Below are 15690 nucleotides of genomic sequence, written 5' to 3'. Positions count from 1 at the left end.
TGCTAAGGGCTGTGAGAAATCTTTCATCCCCTTAATAGGCAATTGATGCGAAGAATCAGATTTAAAAAAAAAACATTCCGAGCTATGAATCTCCGGCATCCAAAGAGGGATTTTGTACCACGTTAAGGCTGTAGGTGCTATGTGATCTCTTTTTCCTGGACATGGGACAGCCACACACACACTATCTCAGCCAAAACATTTTTTTAATGCATGGGGATAGTTTTCTTTTACCGTTTAGCTTACTTCTTTAATTTGAAATAAAATGTTTCGTTCGCTATTTTTACTATTATGGCCTAAAATCTTGTTTCTCTTAATCTTTCTTTTAGTGTCTTTATCTATTTTGAAAGTTTCCATAAAACTTGTTTAGTCTCGGTGTCAGTTTGGTTGGGACAAAATTTTTAATCGTTGACAAAAACAAAAAATAATAATAGTGAACATAAAGCTAATTGCTATAAGAGTTTCCACATAACAATGATCATATACCCACAATAAAATAATTTATAACAATTAAATCATGAATGAAGGTTTCTTTGAAAAAAAAAGTAAAACAAGCTTGTAACAACTTTGAAAAGCATTTCTTTTTCTCTTAAGATCTATTTATAGCAAACCTAACCCGATAGAGTCGTAATGCTGTGATTAGGATCTGCGTAGTCTTCACAATGCTGCCAGGTTAGGCTAGTCCCATTTATAGAGTACATGTCTTAAATTATGAAGACTATGTTGAAATTAAAGAAAAAAATTCATAGATATTTTGTGTGTGCTAAGCATTAGAAAAATAATATTTAGGCTAAGCAAAATTTGTTAGGTTACACACAGAGTTTGGTTAAGATGTAGTTTTCGAGTAAATCTCAATACCTTAGCATACACGGAATATTTATTTAATCTAAATCTTTTGAATAATAATCACTTAATTAAAACGTTTAAATGTCAACCGCTCAACACAACTCTTAGCAGCTTGTGATGAACAAATTTTCATCACAAATTTCACCACTTAGTAATTATGGAATAATCTCAATCCTCCACTACATAGCCGCAGTTAATTAACACGCCCTCAATCATGTCAGGGTATAGGAAAACTTCCATCCTTCCAAGCCTCTCTCAAACTTTCATTATTTTTATTATTTGAAAATGTCCGTAACGTTGGCGGGATTAATCTATTGCTGAAACAATTGCAAAACTCATCGTCGGTTGCCTTGACAACAGAAAAGGCAGTTGGCTAAGCGCATTATCGGAGAAATAATCGCAGCTTGACGCAAATAAGAAAGGTCTGATTGAGATCGGTTGTTTGTAATTAAATTTCTAGACCTTGGGTCCTAATGAATAATTGGAAGATAACATCTATTCAGAACAATAAATGAAACAAAAACATAATCGAGTTTCTGTTGGACATTATCTTTCAGTAGGAAATAATAGGTCGATTGTAAGATAATCTCTGTGGTTTATTATTAAAATAATTTGTTCTGGAGCATACAAAATTCTAAGCCTCAAGCATTTTCTACAGAGGTTAATTTCTTAAGGTTCAAGCTTTATTCTCCCGTGAAACTTGGATGTTTACTACATTCTATGACTAATTGTTTGAAAATTAAAAGTAATCAACATCTTGGGTTTCTGGAACAATTTTTGAAGATATTTGTTGAAGAATGCTAACCCTTGTTATTTTTAATAATGGTAATAATGATCAGAAGTCAGAGAATATGAATGAAATGCTAACTGGTTTCAATTAATTTAGATGTTGATGTTTTCAGTAAATTACCCACACTTTTAGGAAAGTAAACTCTATAAACGAAACCATCTAATAAGCGTTTCAATTAGAAAAACACGAAATTAAACCATCGTTTCGAGTAAAAATATTTTTAAGAAGCAGTAACCAGCTTCTTTACTATCAGTTGTTTAGCTATCATTTTCATGAAAACTATTCTGCTATCACAATAGACATTGATTGTCACTTATATTCAACAATTACATTTTTGCTGTTACCTTGAAAAATGTACAAATAATTTGTAAGAGTAAAAATAATTCATGCGCCAAAAATGTCTTAGTATGCTCGTTCGATTGCTAATTATTTCATTTTTATTAATTTATAAATTTATTAAATGTTTTCAAATTTATTACACTGGGTGTGTGGTATAGCTTCCACATTCCATGTTACACATTACCCTGGTTTGAGGGTAACGGGAAACATGGGAAGCGATATCAATTTTTCTCTGAAAGATTTGTCACTATTCAAAACTTGGTAGTTGCGACTATTAAAATGGGGTCGTTTCCAAAATTTTAAAAGTATTTTTTTCTGAAAGAGCATGCTTAAAAATATAGGATCTGACAATTTTTTAAATAATTTCTTTAAGTTTAATATTTTTAAAAAATTATCAAGCTACCTTGTTTTAAATTTCACAGCTATATGTGCTAGATAGCTCCGGAGCATAACAACACGGCCATTTTTTACGTTTGAGAGAGCTTTTGAAAATTCATGGTCTCCAGTATCATTTTGCTCTGTAGCTACGTGCTTGAATTGAGTTTAGCCTAGAATTTTTGCTAATTTAGAAACCTTTACATCTTTTGTTCTAACTTAGAAAATGGGGTAGTTTCCAAAATTTTAAAAGTAATTTTTTCGGAAAGAACATGCTTAAAAACATAGAATCTGAACATTTTTTTAAGTAATTTCTTTTAGTTTAATATTTTAAAAAATATTACTTAAATCGGTGCGCTTTCATTGTTTACGTTTCTGTCGTGTGACATCACAAATGATGAAATGCCATTCAGTGTTGCCATTCACGGAGAAAAATATTTAATTCGCATCTTTACTCACGTACATTGGCAACGATATGGTTGATAGCAAGCGTAGAGCGCAATTGTAGTTCGCTTCTTGATTATCATAACGTGGAAATGCTGTAGAAAGATGCGCCATAATGCATCACTTGTGGCGTCATAAAAGACCGCGCCTTGTTTGAAGAATCGGACATTTTCAAAAATTAATTAAAAAATAACTGTTGGGAAAATGAAAGTATTTTCTGAGTCCATGTTATTTTATTTTATTTTTTTGCTTATTCTATCAATTTTAGTGACAAAAAGTAGTACTTTTGACTGAAGGAAACAACCCCATTAGATACAAATTAAAACCAACGTTGATAAATCAGTAATAAGAAAGTTTTCAATTCTCGACAAATAACATCTTGCCTGCTGAATCTTGAAGATTCTGTAACTTCTGTTATATTCTCAATTTAGAAGTTAGAGGATCCCAGACTTCTTGAAAACATTAACCGGACAGCTTAAGAAAATTTGAGGAAGTATTTCAGGAAATAACATTAATTATCGTCATGGAAATGACGGAAGTAACATGTTTACTTGTCTAGACTTGGTGTTATTGTCTAGACATATGCTTTATTTACACAAACAAAAACATCGTAAATACTTTTTATGTTTGATCAATAACACATTAATCCAAAGAATTTTTCAATTGTAACTAAGTGGATTACGTGCGTTAAACTGAGAATATTATAAAATCACATAAAAATTATCCCTAAAATGCATGATTTTTAAAATCGCTTTAAAATATGTGATTTAGATTTCAACTTCTGCTCGAATCATGAGAAATATATTTTAAAATATCATTAAAAAAAATCATAAGGGATGGTTAATGATTAAACTTCCACCGGGCTTAAGCAGAAAAAGCTTCAGCAGAAAAAACAACAAACAAATTATCCTCAATTGTCCCAAAAATTTAGTAAAACTTGCTAAAATGTTTTACTGTTTAAGAAGTAGTAAAATTTATTCGTAGAAGAAGCAGGCAGCTGCTCTAGACTAGAAAACAAATCCTACATTTGTGATTTCCGAAAAAAAAATGAATCTATTTTTATTTTCCTCCTGATTGGTAATTTTAAATGTTTAAAATCAATTTAATAGCATATTCATTAAGTATTTTCTTGGAGTTCGGCAACTACATAGTTTTAATTCCCAATTTAAATCCTTTAACATTAGCGCCTACGGGAAAACTAAAATTTAATATAAATTCCAAATTTAAAGGCGGATTTACTTCAAGCGAATTTGTTGGAAATAGCTCTTGATTACTAACTTCCGACTCCTAGAATTTTAGAGCAGTCGACTCTAACTCCTGTACCCGAAAATTAGTCGGACTCCTACTCTTCTACGCTTCGGCAAAAATTTAGACCCGGAGGAAAAATGACTGACTCCGACTCTTGGAAAATTAGAATTTTTGACTCCGACTCCACAAATATTGACAGATTCGAGGACAGTTTGGGAAAATGACCAAATCTGACTCTGAGTCTTTGAATTAAAAACCTTCAACTACAGAATCTGACTCTTAACCCCAAAATGAGACTGCCTCCGAAGCCATGGTTTTTACTTTAAACTAATTATTGTTAATAAGATTTGTTCTTATTTTCAAGCTAAAGGTTATGTATTCAGTGTTTGGCTGAAAAATTTGGAGTCTTTTATGCTTATATATAAAGATATGCTCAAGAATTTTTTTTTCTACAAAAAAAAAATATTACTTGAAGATGACAATCTATTGCTTTTTGTTTATTTTGAAAGTACATTTATTCATCTTTTAAAATCATTCTTTGCCAACAGGGTAAAAACAAACCCTGTTTTTCCCCCGGTATTTTTTTTTTTTTTTTTTTTTGACAAAATGTATTTATTTTAATGAGTTTATTGTTTGTCATTCTTTTTTTTTCTTTTTGAAAGCAAATTAAGATTTTTTTAATGGATAAAAACATATTAGCTGCTTTTTTAAAAGGTTCTACTACATAATTTGTTCTCTTATTTATTTATTTATTTTATTTTTTACGTATCTTTTTCTTCAGATGAGCAAGGCGTATTTTATTTCTATAAATCAGGTTGAATTGTTAAAAAGTTATGTTCAAAATAATTTTGATATTTGCTAATTTTGAGAATATTGATGAGATACTAGAAAGTCGATGTTGGTATACGGGAAAGTAGGCTGTTTTAGTTCTGGACGGAACTTCTTGTTTATTGCAATATTTACTCTTTTTCTTCTCGGACACAATGGTTAGTCTTCTTTCGATTAGTTAAGATAAAATTAGACATAGTTTTTTGTTTGTTTGGTTCTTACGCATAGACAAATATGGGGATGTTTTGTTTAATTCAAACCGATAAATCAAATCCGAACATATTTTGAAATTTAATGCTTGTAATAAAAAAGCGAAAGTTTTCTCAAATTTTGCATCCAAAAAAAAATTGCTTTTGTGAAACCAGAAGACTTTTTAAACTTCCTTCGATGAATTTAATGAAACTGCTCTGATCTTTAGTATGGTTGTCAAATGTAAATCTACTTTAAGTGCTAAATTTAGAAACAAAAAGTGGTAGAAAATGTTGGATGATATTTTTATATAAAAAAAGTAACAAAAAATGTTTTACTGTTGTGAATAATGTTTTATCAATTATGGCACGGAAATTAAATTTTATCATTATTTGAGATGTTAGACTTAGCACATTCTGGGGCCTTTAAGCAGTCAGAGCGAAATTCTTACGAAGCAATTTTAGGTAGTTAAGAAGGTAATTCTTTCGAAGATTTTCTAGGATAATAGGATTTTATTTTATTTTATTTATTTATTTTTATTTTTTATTTTTTTGGTAACCTTTGCTATGCCTTCCATGAGCATCTAGTTACAAACAAAAGATCGAAATTTCTCATACAATATTTGTTTAAATAATTAAATATAAGCTATTGTGTTAAATATAAATGGATAATTTCTGTTATTAATCGAAATGAAAAAAATCTAACAGAGAGAAAAAAAAAGATTTTTAATATGCGCCATTGTAATGTTTATCCAAATGTCAGCAGCGGGTTACTACGCAGCTCTTTGTTCTGACTAATCAAAATGTTTTTGCTTGGATATAAAAAACAAGAGAATTTGCTTTTGCTAACCCTCAACTCTTCACGACTTTCTTTAATGTATAAATAAATGATTATCTCTAAAGATTACAAAAGATTCAATGTACTCTGTTCTAGGAGAAATAGATTAATCTAAATATTAATGCTAAATTGACGACACTCACCTTTGAAAATAGGAAAGCATAATAATTCTTGAGTATGCACGTGCTTACAAGACATTTTAGCCATCTGCTTTTTGATGTGGAAGAGTAGGGAATGACAACTTAAAGACCTTCATTTTCAGAAAATCATAATATCGATAAAAAGTGTTGAATTTTGTACATAACCATTGAAAAAAAATTTTCTTAATGTGAACCATTATTTTTTAAATACTGAAAGAAGTTTTATAAATCAGCTGCAGTGGGGTTTTGGGAGGGGGAGGAAAACAGGACAGAGCAACTCAGTAACTGTCAAACTAGTGGACGAACGCAAACACTTTCTAGTCGTTTCTTCTTTGGAATTGTGTTTAAGGAAATTGCTGTTGCCAATTTATCTTTGAAAAACTTTTAACCCTTAATAATAATTTTTAAAAACTTCGTCAGTGTTCACTACGCTGCGTAAGGAGGAAGCTGTCAACATTATTTTCATTGTTCTCAAATTGCAAAAACTTTGGAAATTTTATTTACAAACCTAAATTAATCTCGGAAACTTATTACAGTTTAATTTACTACTCAGAATCATAATTTTCATTAATATTGTTTAATGAGAACTCGTTATTATTTTTTATCTAGAAAATCCCCCGTCAAGATATGACGGGTGAAAATTGTTTTTACATTAGAGCGAAGACATTGCCTGTTTGGTGATAGTTTGATAGTTGAAATTTTAACCCTAACTCCCGTGGGTTAACATAAAACTCCAGTAGATACCCTTCATTGTTGACCACTTTTTCGTTTCTTCATTTCCCTGAAATGACCGTTTTAACAGTAAAACAGTTCAGTTACCAGATCTAGTTCAGCCTTGTCACAATAAAGCCTTTCTCTGCATGTTAAATATTACCAAAACATGCTCTCAAATTATCATGCCTTGGCATGAGTTTCATTGTTGATGACGTCAGGAGCGTTACTCGATCAGAATTTGAAAATGAACTTATATTATCTATAAGTGAACATTATTTTTCCCAAAATTCTGCTTAGGAAGGTAGTTACTCGAACATACACTGTATAGAGCTTCTCAGCATTAATGGCTTTTAGCGGAAAAGTAAAACGTCGAATTCCTGAAAAAAAGGGAGAACAGTAAATGTGATTCGCAAACCAAGACTTACACTATAGGCTTCTTTTGGGGGGTGTTTGATGCGAGTTTTCAGTCGTCTCAATTTTCAAGAGCTTGACCATAGCAATTTTCTCTTCTCGTTTTTAACCGGTTTTGAAGCTGACTCGTCCAAAGACGAACGCCAACAATGCCGTAGGTTCATTATTTCCCATACCTGACTGACCATAAATTGATTTCATCCCACATATGTAGAATTCGGAACTCCAGCGCTCGAATACGCTACCTTGCGGTGATTTACAAAACTGCCGATGAAACTAAAACATTGCCACGTTGCGTTCCACGTGTGTCTGTTGACGTAAACACAGGCAGTTTGTTCTGAGTATTTATTAACGCAATCGATGAGTCTTAGTTTGCTTTCAGCTACAGAAATTAATTCGTCCCTTAGTAGTATTCTCGAGCTTCTCAAAATAATGTTAGTTTTCCTTATTTCCTTCTAAAATATGAGTTGATTGAAAATGGTGAAAGCGAAAACTGGATTAACAAACTTGGATAACGTTATACAAGGCAAAAAATTTTATTGTTTTGTATGAATTTGTAAGAATATGAGTTTTTTTTTTATTTTAAATTAATTTAACTAACCATCTTTTACAGCAGCATTTAGTTGGAATGGACGGTATGCAAAATATTTTCTTTAATATGTTATCGTAGAACAAAATGAAAAATGTTTCACCGAGAAAGAATTTACTTTATTCCTTCTATTCTCAGCTGAAAGGCTTCGCCAAATTTGTTTAGGGTTGTAGTTTTAGTATTGTGCAAGCAAAGTAGCCTTGGCGAGATTTCGCGTTTTTAGTTAAACCATTTTTAATTTTTATCATGAGTGGAATAAAATGGTAGTAAGATTACAGAATTAGATAAGTAAAAAGAAATAATGGTCAATCAACTGAAAAGAAAACTACCACCATATATCCGTAAGAATTCTGTAGATGATTTGCATAACTTGACATAATTAAATCGTAACTCAGAAATTAGAAAAATCGAAACAGAAAAATTTTAAATTAACCGATTCGGGAATTCGAGAGAAATAACTCAGCAACAAATGCAAAAAGCGCTAGCCAAGCAAGGCAAAGAAGTATCATCTTCTTTCGATAATAATTTGCAATGTCATATTGAATTTTCTAGCATTAATTGTTGTTCTTGTCAGGCGACAATTATTATTTAGTTTTATCAAGAATTGATAAATATCGAATTCAACATAATGGAAATAGCTGCTTAGAACTACGAACTACGTAGTTTGCATTAATCTTTGATGTTTAGTAATGCTTCTTGAATTCTCATTTCTTTCTATGTGGGCCAGAATATCCACAGGACTTTGAAAATTAATTTAAAAAGAATAAAGCGAAAAATATCATACATATGAACAAAAATCACAACACTTTTAGCATTTTCTTCGTTACCACATGCGTTTGTTTTAGTTTTTAAGTCGGCCATTAGACAGTGACTGCAGTGCCCCCTATAGTTCGTTGGAGTTGTGAATACCTCATAAGGGTTTCATGGTTCAAATTTTATGTCATTGCTAATTTAAGATGTTTTTTTTTTTCTTTTGAGGTGGGGCTGGGGTGCAATTTAATGCCGCCTGATGAAATTCAATGAGTCTACTTTTTGATCGTACTTCAGAAATTTTTCTTACCTTTTGTTGACTGTTTTTCGCTCTCGTCATGGCTGCCCACGTTGTCTTCTGACTGTTCTGGAGTGGTCGGAAAAGGGGCTCTTCCTTTTGTCCCTGCACCCTCCACACATCCTCTGTTTCGTCGGGATTTCCAGCGGTCGGTACAGGAATGACCAAAGATTTGATTTCCTTCTTCTCCGCCGATGAGGGAACAGCAGTCACTTGCACCTGGAAATGGAATGATATGACCTTTCAATCTCAAATTCCTTGAATTTCAGACGATTTGCATCTTAAGCTAATGGTAAATCATTCAACTTTAACTGCATATTCAACTCGATTGTGTTCTGTTTTATTAAATCTATCTAACAGTAGCGTGGTAAGAAATTTCCTTTTCTGGTAGCGCTATTTAGTAGGTAGAGGTCTATCAAATCGAATTCAATCAATTGTATTACAGTCGAATATGTTCCTTAACCTTAACGCAACAAATATCGAGGTTGAAAAGGGCCAACTATGTTTCTAAAAAACGTTATTTTACAAATTTATCAACTTCGTAAGAATTTTTTTTTCTTTACTTTTGTTTCTCAAACTTTGTTGGAAATCTCGGGACTTTTAATCCAAAATGTTAAAAACATTGTGCTATTTGAAATATTTGACTGCTCAACGTCTTCCGTTTCCTTTAAGTCATCTGTAGTTTATTGTTTGAGTCTTTATTAGCGTTAAAACATATAAAGTGCACAACGAAATACAGCATTTCAATATTGCTCGTGAAAGAAACTACACCCTAATATGTGTTAAATTTAATTGAAAAGTCTGAACTTTTATGTACTAGATGCAGTCCATCATTACCAAATATTAAAAAAAATGGCCTAGCCCGTGAAGGCCAAGGCCAAACTATTTTATTTCACATTATTTTCTCTTCTAAAATTTTATTGCAGTTTAAATCCTCTTGCTCAGTATTAATTACCTGGTTTTTGTAAGCATTTGCCAAATCAAAACTTTTGCAACTTATCTTAGAATAATAACTATGAAAACTAGCTCATACATTTGATCATTATTGAATGATGAAAAATTATCATATAAGCTTTGCGCTACAATATGATTAAGGTGAAAAAACAACGTAAATAAAGCACAAATATTGGAGAAAATACAGCATATAGCTATTTCAAGGCTACAATGGAGCCTCTTCATCAGTGCAAAAAGCTCACCAACACAACCAGAAGTTGCGAGAGAAATGACAACAACCAAGTGGACACCGGTATTTATACAGAAGATGGCCAACCAATAAGAACACAGGAACAAGACATCAAAAAAACCAATCAGCGAACAGCATGTACACTCCGGGCTCAAAGCAAGAGAAGAGACAACCAATCAGAAGCCAGGAGACAAAAAGAGTGCACAACACCAAAGAAACAGGAAAGGCAATTATAGTAATTGCTTCCAAATATCATGAAAAAACGGAGTGCTGGAAAAATCATTGACAAGAGAATGAAAAATTTTTTTTCCAAATATAGTAAGTTTTCCAGAAATCGAGATCATAAACCGAAGAACATTTACAAATAATCTTTGCAGATGAAAAATCAAAACAGTGACTAGAAGTCCAACAGTGCTGAGCGATGGAAGAACGAGCAAGTTCTTTATGTTTAACATAGTTTTCGTGCTCTTTCAGACGTTGGACAGACTAAACGTCTCTCAAGCACCGTTATCTTATTGGTTGGCCCTCTTTGGTATAAATACCGGTGTCCACCTGGTTGTTGTCAGTTCTCTCGCAACTTCTGGTTGTGTTGGTGAGCTTTTTGCCCTGATGAAGAGGCTCTATTGTAGTCTTGAAATAGCTATGTGCTGTATTTTCTCCAATATCACTGGGCTCCGATTCCATGATTGGTTCCTATGAAAAATATGAAGGACAAAAGGAAAAATTAAAAATTTGTTGGGTTTAGTTTTACAGTTTTTTAAAGATAGCCCTATTTATGAACATCCTTTGTGCTTTATTTACGTTGTTTTTTCACCTTTATCATTATTGAATGATGTTTCATACCACAGCTTATTAAATATGGTCTCGTATTGACAAACGTCATTTTGAAGTATGCTATGCATCATACTATCAAAGAACAACTTAGGGATGTGGGAAAACTCTGCTCAATGCATTTCTGAAATCAGTTGTTGATTAATACGAACTCGCGTTCTATAAAAGCAAAAAAAAAAAATATTCTGCTGCAACATGCGCATTATTGCACTAGAATGAGAAGAAGCAGTGATTTTACAAATTGCTTTCCCAATCATCACACCTAAAGTGATTAATTGTTCCATGTTACATGAATATGTAATAAAAACCTAAAGTTTAATTAAAAATTCTTTTAGTTTTAAATTTATTAAGTTCTGATTTCAACTTTTTATTAATGATACTATTCCTTTATGTAGTACACATTTGAATTAAACTAATAACTATTCTTTAAATATGCACTTTTTCCTTAGTATTCAATACTTTAATTTTCGATCAGACGATTAAATTCCCTTTTTTTTAATTATTGATGTACTAGTTTCCCAAGCAAATATTTGTTTTTAAAACTCTGCTATTTTTAGCAGACTATTCAGAGGGAATTTCGTATTAAAATATTTTTATTTTAAACTTTTTTATCCAAGTTTTGTTCCATGAGTGCTGCACGACCAACTATTCATATGGGACACGATCACGATGTTTTTGTAAGGTATAAATACACTTCTTTTTTTAATGATAAAAAATAACTTGAACTAAGAATTTAACATTATACTCAGAACATTTTAGCTAGAACTTCAGAAAAATCAAGTCATTCTACTTTAACTAAAATAAAGTAGAAACTATTTCATTTGCTGCTCGTATTGAATATTGGAGACACACTTTTATATTTATACTGAAAATAGCGAGGCTTGTGATTATAACCTTTTTGAACTTCTCCTCAGTTACAAAACTAACTAAACCATATTCGTATAAACTAAGCAGAAATAACGATTGCAAACCTGGGGTGTTGGTTGAGATGGAATCGGAGCAGCTGGCACAAGAGTGAAGTTGCCACTAGCAGAAGAAGTAGCGTTTTTGTTCGCTTCGAGAACGTTGGACAGAGAAATAACACCTTCCTTATTATTACTGTCCAAGCTGCTGCGCCTCTGCATCCCGTAGATTTCGGACTGATCCATCGGCTCTTTAGGTTCGTTATCATTTAGCAAATAGTTCACCATCAAATCGTTGTAGAGGTTGCCATCACTGGGCTCCGATTCCATGATTGGTTCCTATGAAAAATATGAAGGATAAAATGAAAAATTAAAAATTTGTTAGGTTTAGTTTTAGAGTTTTTTTAAGATAGCCCTATTTATGAACATCCTTTTTATTTCATTCTAAAGGTGCACCTTTTCGTTCATTGAAGAAACATTTGGCAATACAGATGATAATGGCCGAACGTTCAATTCTGTTAATGCACTCACTGGACAATGAATTAGAAACCTTTGAGATTTGCATTTGAATGCGGGTACTGTGCAAAGGTCTGGAGGAGTATCATGATACGGAGCATGTTCTGCTGGCATAAAAGCGGTGCCCTGGTGCTCCTCGCGGGTAAATAAACAGCCATGCGATATCTAGTTATACTGGCAGATCAAGTGCACCCTAAATGTTGCATTTTTATCCTGATGACGACGGATACTTCATGGACAATAATGAAACTATACATTGTGCCAGAAGTGCTGAAAATTGGTTCTCTGAGCATCAGTCTGACTTGCAACACCTTCCCCGGCCACTGCATAGCCCGGTTCATAACCCCATAGAAAATGTGTGTGATATGGTGGAAAGACGCATCTCCTCTTCCATCTAATTTACAAGATCGAAAAAGCTACATAGCCAATGCATGGTACTCTCTGGATGTAAATGCACTCCAGAAGCTTGTAGACTCGATGCCCAAACGAACCAGAGGAGTTATCTGTGCAAAAGGTGGTCCAATTAAATATTGATCTTGAGTTTCTAATTCATTGGCCAGTGAGTGTAGTATTCAAGCTCATTTTGAGCGCTAAGGTTTCGAATAGTAAGAACGGCTTTAAAACCTCTTGCTATGTTTTAGATTTGGTTTTACGTCTAGGAAAGATTCTGATATCTTCAGATTCTCACATTTTAATCACCGAGTTTTCTCTAATAACTATTTTTGGTAGTTATCCAATTAAATCTTAGAGTGCTCCTATGTATATGCTTATCTGCATCGTTACAATATTCATTATATTTTACGCTTTTTTCATTAGTTGTGAAATCGTGATTTTATGTTGAGAAAGGAAAAGTATTTGCATTTGTAGAAAGAGAAGTAGTGGAATGACATCATCCGAAATTTGTTTATATCTACATTGCTTTAGATTCATTAATTAAGTCAGTTTAGTTACTAAATAATAATTCTTTAGAATATTCAAAGTGCAATACAGGACATACCCGAGCAGATGCGTAATTTTGAAAAACTACTATATGAAAAGAAATTAAAAAATTAACTTTGCTTCAACCATCAGCTTTTGCAAAAGAAAATTTAAAGCGGATTAAAATTGTCCTCCGAGTCCCTAGATGCTCATTCTTTGTCGCTTTTACGTAAGAAAAATAAAAACGCCACAGTAAGGTAAGATTAGTTATTCGATAATTTGCGCAAATCAAAAATCTGATAAATTTCTAAAACTGTTCCCTTTTATGTACTTGCTCTCATTTCAACCCTTCTTTTTTGACAAACTCATTCAATAAATAACCATAAACAATCAAAACTCTTTTTTAGCATAAAGCACTTCTATTTCAAAACATTCAGCTCAATACATTGAATGTAGTACAACCAAATCTTCCCAAACTCCTTACAATTACGAACCCTTCCAGAAATGTTTTCAAATTTTCACTTCAAGATTTTGAAAGTAGCATTCACATTCAATAAGATTTATCATGTCTTACGATCATATTCAAATAACAAGTACTCAAGGGGACTGGAAATTCCGAGAAAGAGTCTACTTTGGATTCAATGCCATCCAACAAATTCTTTTTAAACGGATATGGATCCATTCGTCGTGAATTGAATCCCAATTGAGCCGCAGTAAAAAGACATTACAACATTTCTTCTTCCTTACGTTGATCTATTTTATGCACCTTTTTACTTCCTTTTACAAAAAAGGAAGTTTTGTATTCGCGAGAACATTTTTACTCAAAATTCGGCCTTAATTTCAATTTTGCTCACCCCCCGAATTAATGTTGAGTTTTTTTTAACCCGACCACACGCGGATAAGTGCCTAAGAACGTATAAAAACCCGAAGTATACATTTTGACATTCCCCGAGTTAATTCCAACGACTTTTCTCGTGACGTCCGTATATACGTATGTATGTGCGGACGTGCGTATGTGTGTCGCATAACTCAAGAACGGTATGTCCTAGAAAGTTGAAATTTGGTATGTAGACTTCTACTGGGATCTAGTTGTGCACCTCTCCTTTTGGTTGCATTCGGGTGTTTCTAAAGGGATCTTTTGTCTCTTTTTGGGGGGGGGGGAAATCATTGTTAATTTCGATGTATACTCAAGTGGTGTTATAATTTGGTGGACACTTGGCGATATAGCGCCAGTCTTTTAGTCGCCAAGTACTTGGCGACAAATTTGGTGGGTTTTTTTTTTTTTTGGATCTGGTTTTAATTTGGTCACTAGTGGTGATATTTAGAGAGTAAACTATTGAATCACATTAAAATTGCCAATAATGGGAAAATGGCATTAAATCGGAGTAAAAGGAAGGCACACATCAGCTAGTTTAAAAGTAAATTTCGAAAGATGTATGCGACGTTATTTTTGTTGCACATTTAGGAAATATTTCTAACATTCTTCCAAATGTTGCTTTCGTGATCAATAGAAAGATGAACTTTAATTTAAACTCCTTGCGATATACATTCAGTAATGCTCGCGGTAACACCAAAATACAGTCCTCGTGTTATAAAGGGGCAGACTCGATCCTCTGCGTGACACCAAACCATAGAGAGACGCCGGGTTTGTTTTGTTTTTCATTTGAACTTATGTTTGAACTGAAATTTTGAATGTATGAACTGCTTAAATTAACTATTCTTTACTCCTAGAAACTCATATAGAGAGCAAAAAGGCACTAAAAATTCGCATCTATTGGTTTATATATTATGTTTTTAATATTATGTTTTTAAATCTTTTGACAAGAAGTTTATTGTAAAATCTAATTTCTTGCGCAAAACTATAGCAAAATCAATGAAGCATAGTGTTTCACTTTATAACAGTTTCATTAAATACATTTTTCTCTCACTTCAATTTATGCAGTTCAGTTATGTTTTTGTTCATTCGTCTAAATGGCATCAGTACATATCATTGTTGATCAGGTCTGTCCGTGACAGAAATAAAAAGCGATTCTTTCATGGCACTAACTTGAAAGCCAGAGTTCTGTTTGGTTACTTCCGAAGTTTTTCTTTCTTTCAGTCACTGATTTTTTCACTTTATATCTTTATACAATGTAAAAAAAACTCCGAAACGTTACTGAGTATTTCCGTGTAACGTTTCGGGATTTTCATGGTTTCCATCCACTTCCTGGACAAATCATTGTCAAAATTTTCCTGAATTGCTACAAGTTACACAAATGAAAATTTTTGAAAAATCTTTTTAACTCCCAGTTTAAAGATTAACTGCGCATATTTATAAAGTGTATCTGCTTCCATTCAACTACGGTCCGTCCATGCTCACTAAGCTCCCTAAGGAAACGAATAAGTATGGACTACATTGCTTTGTTAAAATTGTAGGCGAGTAAAATTCTAGTTACTTATTTGCAATTCAGTCTTAGCAATGGCCATGTTTGCAATACTGCTTATGGAACTTTCTTCATAAATCAGAAAGGTGCCAAGCTAGTGTATTGTATTGTTGTGTATTGTA

The 15690-nt window shown here is 32.7% G+C and overlaps 1 protein-coding gene across 1 annotated transcript in view; it reads right to left on the bottom strand.

Moving 5' to 3' along the window:
* The window catches only part of LOC129219728 (uncharacterized), a 54013-nt gene that overhangs the window by 18754 nt on the left and 19569 nt on the right, over window positions 1-15690 (bottom strand). Inside the window, exons 4-5 of the mRNA XM_054854016.1 lie at window positions 11781-12050; window positions 8808-9014 (exon numbers count right to left, since the gene is read on the bottom strand). Of these exons, the coding sequence (XP_054709991.1) occupies window positions 8808-9014; window positions 11781-12050 (477 nt within the window). The remainder of the gene's footprint in view (window positions 1-8807; window positions 9015-11780; window positions 12051-15690) is intronic.

Source organism: Uloborus diversus, chromosome 4 (assembly GCF_026930045.1).
Source record: "Uloborus diversus isolate 005 chromosome 4, Udiv.v.3.1, whole genome shotgun sequence".
In the NCBI taxonomy this organism is placed as follows: Eukaryota; Metazoa; Arthropoda; class Arachnida; order Araneae; family Uloboridae; genus Uloborus; species Uloborus diversus.
The sequence above is the reverse complement of the archived record's forward strand: the minus strand, read 5'-3'. Positions and strand labels throughout refer to the sequence as shown.